Consider the following 8,647-nt stretch of genomic DNA (forward strand, 5'->3'; position numbering starts at 1 on the left):
TGTGAGCAGCAAGACAGAGAATCTCCCACCACCACCAGAAAAAACCCAGGCCACCTCAGCAGGTGCAAACATCTTTCATTAGCTCGTTTAATTTTTGACAACTGTTTTCACGTGTTGCGTCATCCTTTGGACCACAGACCCACACACTAAAACCATCCTCCAAGAAGACATTCCTATTTAAACCTTTGTACGATGTGTGCCACACATCCTCAAGATGACAGAAGCTTTTGCAAATAAAATTAAAATAGAATCTGAGTGAGAAAGGCTCAGACTTCCCACTTTGGCAAAGCCTGAGATCAGGCACCAGCCTCCGGGCAGCCCCGCTGGAGGTGGATCCCTGAGAAGAAGGCAGGGTGAACTGTGACCTCTGGGAACAAGGCATGAGACCTCATCTGGACCATCAGGCCAGGGAGGCAGGCAGGCAGTGGCAGGCTGAGGGCAGAGGAGAGGCCGGGCTGCAATGGGGAGGGGTGTGTCTGTGGGTGTGCTTGGGAGGCCTTGGGTGGAGACGAAATCAACTTTCCTATTCTCACACTAGCAGCTGAATGACCCTGGAGCAAGACCTGGATTTTGTCTTCTGGCCAAGGTGCCTTCTGGGGTCAGACAATCCTGGCAGGTTGCCTGATAACTGGAATAGTCCTATTCCCCTGTGGCCTTTGTCAGAAGGTGACAGGGGGAAGTCCTATGTGACACGGCTGTCCTGAGCCTGTAAGGATGGGTGCTGGAGTGGGATTCTGTGCGGTGGGCAGCCCCTCATCACAAGTCGACTCAGTGCGGCTCTTGAGAAGGGGCAGCTTAGAGACCAGGGGCTTTTGCAAGCGGTTTCCTATGGATTGAGTGGCCAAAGTCCAGCTGGACACTGAGGGAAAGAGCAGCTGCTAGCTCTAGGCCGGGCCTTCCAGCTGGGCCACGGCCTGCTTCAGGTCCTGCACGATGAGGTCCACCTCAGCCCGGGTGGTACTGCGGCCCACACTGAGCCGGACTGCATTCCGGGCCACGTCCACGGGAATACCACAGCTCAGCAGCACTGGGGATGGCCTGCAGAGGGCGACAGCATCCACTGCAGCTGAGAACATGCTTCCCTTTGTGCTCCTACCTCTCAGCCAGACCCTCAAGCTGAGGATATGCTGTATTTGCTCAGTGCCTACCTACCTGGCCTGTTGACATTGGTTCGAGTCCTCCTGTCCCCAAACTCCCTGGCTCAAACATTCCTCCAAGCCTACTCATAGGTAAGGTTCCCCCATCACTCTCCATTTCTCTCTAGTACCCATTTGTGCTTCACATGGGCAACCACACTGCTTTCCAGCCCTTAACGCCTTCCTCCCATGCATCTACCAACTATGTCCAGCTCTGCACTGAGGCCTGGCTCCTGGGCCTTTCCTGTATTGGGGTCTTGGTAAACATTCTTTGATCAACGCCATCTTAGCATTGATGCTTAATCAGGGGAGCCCATGTGTCCTTCTCATCTGTACCTCCTACTTGACCCTGCTCCCCAACTGGCCTCTTTCTCCCTGCTTCTAAGGGAGCCTTGGCCATCAGGTGCTGCACTCCTGGCACTGTGTGCCCTCCTAGGTCCTTTCTCTCTTCTGTGAACCACTGATCCCTGTGAGCCTGGTCCTTGTTCTCTCCTGGTTAGAGCAGGGACCATTCACATGCCCACTGAACCGTCCCACCAGCTCTGGACCAGGTCCTGATTGCTGACTGCTGTCCCCAGAGCCAAGCCCATTTATCCCTTCACTCCGATCCACAGGGATCTGCTCCCCTCTTCCGAGTCTGTAGTTCAGGGGCTCGGCCCCACATCACCATTGCCTCCACCTGAGAGTTGGGAGTAGCTAAGAATACCCACCGGTCCTCATGATCTGAGTGGCATGAAGCTCCCACGCTGGCCAGCAGTGTCCGGCACTGTGCAAGGACCATGTACCCTGTGAAGACAGCATGTGTCCTCAGATGCAGGACTCGAGCCATCTCCCAGCCCTCCCAGCCTTCTGGCTCTGTTTCCCTGCCACCACCACTGAATCCCAGTGCAGGGAAGAACTCCAGGAAAACTACTTCCTCCAGCTACAGAAAGGCCAACCCTCTTTTGCCTCCTAAGGCTGGCTTTGAAATGGTGCTCTAGCCAGCCACTGAAAGGGCACTGGGGTTCCTCCAGGCTGCCTTGCTTGCAGGCTTGGTGCCAGGTAGTGCTGAGGGTGGCTACCTACTGCTGTGCTCACCCAGGGCACATTGTGCTCTTCTCACAAGCCCAGGTTAAACCCTAAAGCTCCAGAGATGCTGGTGTAGTTAAACTCAAAAAATCCCTGTCACCCTGAGATTAACAGAGGTCATCCCTGGGCACAATTGGAGAATAGCTTCCTCCACAGAGGGTCTGGGGGGAGAAAGAGCAAAACTGCTTCCTCCTGTCAATCATGGGCTTTAGGTCCCATCATGTCTCATCAGGACATCAGGCTCCAAGAAGTCAAAAGCTAAGGGCTGGAGAGATGTTCAGTGGCTAAGAGCACTGACTGCTCTTCCAGAGGTTCTGAGCTCAGTTCCTAACAACCACATGGTGGTGGCTCATGACCATGTATATTGGAATATTATGGCCTGCAGGCATTCATGCACACAGCCCCTATATACGTTTAAATAAATAAGTAAATAAATAAACAAATAAATAAATATCTTAGCCTGGTAGTGGTGATGCACGCCTTTAATCCCAGAACTCAGGATGCAGAGGAAGGCGGATCTCTGAGTTTGAGGCCAGCCTGATCTACAGAGTGAGTTCCAGAACAGTCAAGGTTACACAGCGAAACCCTGTCTCGAAAGAAGAAGAAGGCAAAAGAAGAGGAGGAGGAGGAGGAGGAGGAGGAGGAGGAGGAGGAGGAGCAGGAGGAGCAGGAGGAGCAGGAGGAGCAGGAGGAAGAGGAGGAAGAGCAGAAGGAGGAGGAAGAAGAAGAAAAAGAGGAGGAAGAGGAAGAGTAGGAGAAGTCAAAAGCCACCTGCAGATGTGGCTCCTGTATGCTCTGAGCCACCAGGTCTGGGAACTGGGAAAGCGGAGCTAAGTGCTCCCAGGAAGATGCCACCCAAACTCGGAATCCTGCAGTTTGCCTTCAGCCACCTGTCACATGGCCTCTGGATTGTCTTGTCTTGACTGAGTGGAAGCAGGCAAGCTTGTCTAGCCTGGACTGATTTTCTTTGGCTTGGCCTGGGCACAGTCTGCTTTCTGCACCCTGGCTGCACTAACCAGTGTCCCCAGCAAATGTCCTAGACCCTGCTAATGTCAACTGCATTGTCCTGGGAGCACTCAAGGGCAGGAGCAGGACCTGGATCAGACCCAAACCCATGACTCCCCAACATCTGTGGGGATTAAGTAGTCACCTTGAAGCTGGGACCCCTGGATGGAAAAGTTGCAGGTGTTTGGGAGCCTCTCCACTCCTGGAAACCGGCTGTTCAAATGGATTCTCTTCCCAAATTCAGCCTAAAAATAACAGCACACACACACACACACACACCATGAATTAGTCAGTGAGCACTTCAAAGTCACCCTCTCCCATCAACTGTTTGATATCTAGACTTTTTTGGAAACTGAGTCTCAGTGTGTGTTTATCTTATGACAGCTATACAGTAGACTATGGACACTAAAGCTAGCCCAAGTGAACATAATGTGTTCACCTTTCACACACAACCACATGTCTGAGAAAGATACAGGGTTCCCTTTTGGGGTTTCTGATGCCAGCTAACTTCCAGCCCAGTTCTGCCCTCTCTTTCCCCAGGTCCCCAGACTGAGTTTCATCCACAGGGAGATAGTGTCTGGTGTGACCATGCTGCCTGCACTGTCCCACCCTCAGATGCCTTCCAGGTGCACAGACAAAGCTTCAGGGCTGGCCTTTCACCCTCTTACCTCCAGCCTCTCCTCCAGGTAATCCCGGACGTCTCTCATGTGGGCCTCATAAGTCTCACAGTTCTCGCTCACCAGATCAGCAGCCTGTGGAGAGACACAGGACAGTGTGGGACAGTGTGGGTCTCCCGGGATCAGAGACCAGACAGTTATAAACGGCCTTCCCAGACCCTGCTATGCCTCTGCAGAATGCTCCAGCAAGCCCTGCCAAGCTGCCCCACGTGCTCAGCAGGGTCACTTCCTACAGGCCTCATCCTGGTGTCACAGGCAGAACAGCAAACACACCCTGAGGGAATCTCGCCTCTTAAGGAGTATCATTCCTTCAAAACTAGGTCAGCAGGCTCTCTCCTAAGAAGGGAGTGCACAGGTCCTCAGGTCCCTGACAGTCCAAGGAGATAGTCATGGGAGAATAGGCGTTTGCACAGGCAGGGGAAGATAGCATGTCTTCTCGGCAGCTGCCTGCCTTGGTGAAGATTACTCACAGAAGCCCTAGGCTGGCAGAATAAGAATGTATGAGCCTGGTGAGCATATCATTAGCTCTACTAAGGGCTGAGATGACCCGCTGTGATATGTAAGGGTTATGCTAACTGCTGTTCCAGAGGCCCACAGAAACCATGGCAGATGCCCAAGGATTACTTTTTCCAGTGCTGTGGGCCATGAAAATGGACAGAGACACATTGGCACCCCATAGGAAGAAGAGACAGCCACAGCTGCTGTCTCAGATCCATGGATGAGGACCAGGAGCCCTAAGGGGTCTCCCAGCCTTGTGAGTGAGGGACTAGAAAGTGGGAGCCACCTCAGGATGACAGAGAAAGTGGAGGGACCTGTGTGGTTTGGGATGATTGGCATTAGAGTCGCTATGGCAACACACTATGGGTGTGTTGTCTTCGAGGGTGTTTCCAGAAAGACTTAGAGGGAAGACCCACCCAGAATGTTAGCAGCACCCTCTCATGGGCTGGAGCCCTGGGCTGAATGAAAAGAGATTGAGCTGGGCACGCCCATCTCTCTCTGCTTCCCTCCTGAGGCAATGTGACTATCCCTGCACAGTCAAGTTCCTGAAGGATTAGCAAAGCACAGGTTCCCGAGGAGCCAGGCCAAGAGTCCCACACCTGACCTGGGTACCTCACACCATTTGGCTAGACAGGGACCAGCAGGCCTGACTATATGCAATAAGGCCAGCATCGCCATCTCTCATTTGGGAAGAGACTTAAAGCGTTTCTCCTTTAAAATGATTCTATTTAGCTTGTGCGCGCAAACGCACATGGCACAGTGCATGCAGAGGTCAGAGGACAAGTATCTGGGTTGGTTCTGTCTTCTTACCATGAGGGCTTCAGGGATCAAACTTAGATCATCAGGTTGGACACCTTTACCACAGAGCCATCTCCCTGGCCTAGGTTTTTCCTTTTAACTGCTAAGCAGGAGCAACTCGCCCTACCTCAAAGAACAAAAGTCTCCTGAACTTCTCATCCTCCTGCCTCTACCTCCCAAGTACTGAGACTACATGAGTGCACCACATCTGGCTCTGGTTCTCCTGCCTCGCCGAGAAAATTCCAGGCTTTCCATCAATAGTACACTCATGGTGTCATGGTACCTGCCCAGGGTGAGCAGACTTACCTTCCCAAGGCCAGCAATCATGGGCGTGTTCTCGGTCCTGTGAGAGACAAGGCATGGTGTGGTGTAAGAAAGCTTGCCGAGTACCAGGCATGCAGGCATTCATTGCTCTCCGCTCCTGACGGCAGATGGGATGTGACCAGCTGTTTCAAGTCCCTGTAGCCCTGACTCCCCTGCTATGACAGGCTATAACCTAGAACTGTGTGTTCAAATAAATCCTTTCTTCCCTGAGGTATGTATGTATACACAGGACTATCCTTGAACTCCCGGTTCTTCTGTTACTACCACCCAAGCACTAGGGTTAGAGGTTTTGTTTGTTTGTTTTAAAGAATCTCTCTTGACTTCATTGATCTGTTTTCCTGGCTGGAATTTCTTATACTTCCAGGGCTCATCTTGCTCCCCGCTTTCTGGTTCCTCATACAGGAGCTTAGGCCCCTGCTTCACATCTTTTTTCTTCTCAGCTGTTTTTAGTCATTTTAGGATATACACTTTCCTTTCAGTCTGCTAAACTGTGCTTTCACTTTCATTCAGCTCACTGCCTTTGCTTAATCGACTCTGACCTGTGCCACTCCATTGTTTAGAAGAGTGTTTCTTGTTTACGGTTGTTTGGAGATTTTTCTGTTTCCTGGAATTTGCTTCAGGCACCAGTGGCTAGAGAGCACACACTGTAAGTTTCCATTTTTAACTGCCCCGATGTCTGCTTAAAGGAGGGCAAGTGATCCCAGCTCCCAGGGCTGTTGTTGGGTGGAGAGGTCCCCCCAGGTGACCCCATGTGATAAGCACATTGGCTCAGGTACTAACGGAGATTTCCATCTCCTTGACTTTGTCTAGTGGATCAAGCCACTGTTGAGAGCGCAGTCTCCGGTTTCCAGCTGTAACTGTGGGGTTTCCCCCTCCTCCTTCCTCTCTGGAGAGTAAACCAGGGCCTCAGGAATGCTTGACAAGCCCACCACTGAGCTCTCAGACAGCTGTTTCTTCTTTCCCTTCTATCCTGTTCTACTTGCAATGCTGCCCATCCCTGCACGTGCTCCTTGGTGGCCTGAGCTTCTGCCACACCCACACCGCGTCTTCTCTGCCTTGTGCTCTAGTGTCCACTGTAGCTAGGATTAGAAAGCCACGCCTGCTTCCCTCTCTGCTTCCCTTCATTCAGGTGGTCTCTCTCTGATATATTTGAAGTATCTTTTTAAAAAGGATTTATTTTAAGCTTTGTGTAAATGTGTGTCTGAGGGTGGGGTGGTGGGTATGCGGACATGAGTGTAGGTGCCCCAGAAACCAGAATAGAGCACTGGATCTCCTGGAGCTGGAGTTACAGATGGTTGGGATCCAGTCAAGAAGACTTGGGTCTTCTCTGAGAACAGGAAGTGCTTTTCACTGGAGAGATGAGCCATCTCTCCAGCCCATAAAAATCTTTTATGCGATGTGTTTATATCATTTGCATTTGACATCGTTATTGAAATGGCAGCTGTGATGGTTAGTATCAATTGCCCCCCTTGATAGGGTCTAGAATCTAAGAGATGAGGCTCTGTGCATACCTGGAGAGATTATCTCTTTACATTAATTGAGGTGGGAAGGCCCGCCCACTGTGGGCGGCGTCATTCTCTGGCTGGGATCCTGGACTGTGAATGTGGAGAAAGGGGACAGAGCAGCTGCATGCAGTCATCACACTGCTTCCTGGTTGAGGATGTGATGTGACAAACTCTGGCTGCCTGGACTTCTCACCATAATGGACTGCTTGAACTGTAAGCCAGGAGAAACCCTTCCTCCCTCCAGCCACTTTTGCCAAAGTATAACATAGAGACAGGAAAATAAACTAAGGCAGTAAGGCTTGAACCTGCTTTCCCCCATTTTTTTTGTGGTACTACCCAAACCGCAGCCTCATATATTCTAGGTGAGTGTCCTACCACTGAGCTACACTTCCAGACCCTCCTGTTTGCTTTTGTGGGGGTACTCCACAGTTTTTAAATTTTAATTTTGGGATATAACTATTTATCTCTTTGTAAAGTTCCACCCTCCCCAGGTGGTAGATATTGTATGCATTATATTAATATATTATATGTCACTATGTATTTGAAAACTTCAGCCTATTGATTTTATCATTTTACCTGCTCAAATGAGATATAGTCAGGTGGAAGATGCCCGTAGAACCAGTGCTTGAGAGGCAGGGACAGGAGGGTCAGAGTTCAAGACTAGCTTGAGGTATGTGAATCCTCCCTATAAATGCCAGACATATGTGGGAATACCCCTTCTTCTACGGCTTTTCCTTACACACCATTTTAAACGTTCACTTTATATACATTGATAACCCCATCAGACACTGTTCTAATCTTTCTTAAGCCATCCAATCTTTTTTTTTTAAACTTCAAGAAAAGTCCAAGAGGAGAAGGGCTGCCTACTCTTTTTTTTTTCTCAGCTTCTCTCAGTTTCTCTTCATCTGGCCACACCTTGATTTCCTCTTCAGCCCTGAAGATCTGCTCACCAGGTGTGAGATTCTAGTTTGATTCTTCTCCCTCTCTCTACACGGTGCACGACCATGTGAAGCCCGTGTCACTCAAAGCGCTTTCCTCTTGTCCATCAGATGTCGTCTGTCCCTGGTTGCTTTCAAGAGTTTATCTTCCACTGTTACACATTGGTTGCTTTCAAGAGTTTATCTTCCACTGTTACACATTTAAATGTCTTGGCATACATTTCTTTGGGTTTAATCTTGGCTTTTTGCTTGTTTGTTCTGTGTCTCTAGCTTTCTGGATCGGTGCTTACGTCTCTTACTAAATTTGAGAGGCTGGTTTTCCATCACTATCATCTTCATCACCATCATCATCATTTTGGTTTTGATTTTTTTTTTTTTTTTAAAGACAGGGTCTCACTATGCAGCCCTGGCTGTCCTGGAACTCTCTGTAGACTGGGCTGGCCTCGAACTCACAGAGCTCCACCTACCTCAGCCTCCTGTGTGCTGGGATTAAAGGCATGCACCGCTATGGCCAGCTCTATTCCCTCAAGTGACATTTTTAGCCCTGTCCTGTTTTCTCCTTTGAGGAGATCAACGGTGCATGCATCACACCATTTCTGATGGCCTCAGAGGTCTTTGATGCTCTATCCAGTTTTCTATTTCCTGGTGTCTGGTTTCTATTCTCTCTCTCTCTCTCTCTCTCTCTCTCTCTCTCTCTC

At 50.2% G+C, this 8,647-nt stretch overlaps 1 protein-coding gene across 2 annotated transcripts in view; it reads right to left on the reverse strand.

The window, feature by feature from the left end:
* Positions 1-58: 58 nt before the first annotated feature.
* Positions 59-8,647, reverse strand: part of Scly (selenocysteine lyase) — a 21,314-nt gene continuing 12,725 nt past the window's right edge. For both annotated transcript variants that reach the window (XM_028755389.1, XM_028755388.1), the window contains exons 8-12: positions 5,489-5,525; positions 3,878-3,961; positions 3,355-3,454; positions 1,847-1,922; positions 59-1,038 (exon numbers count right to left, since the gene is read on the reverse strand). In XM_028755389.1, coding sequence (XP_028611222.1) covers positions 885-1,038; positions 1,847-1,922; positions 3,355-3,454; positions 3,878-3,961; positions 5,489-5,525 — 451 coding nt within the window. In that variant the 3' untranslated portion in view covers positions 59-884. The remainder of the gene's footprint in view (positions 1,039-1,846; positions 1,923-3,354; positions 3,455-3,877; positions 3,962-5,488; positions 5,526-8,647) is intronic.

The sequence above is a fragment of the Grammomys surdaster genome, unplaced genomic scaffold (assembly GCF_004785775.1).
Source record: "Grammomys surdaster isolate TR1022 unplaced genomic scaffold, NIH_TR_1.0 126059, whole genome shotgun sequence".
Taxonomy (NCBI): Eukaryota; Metazoa; Chordata; class Mammalia; order Rodentia; family Muridae; genus Grammomys; species Grammomys surdaster.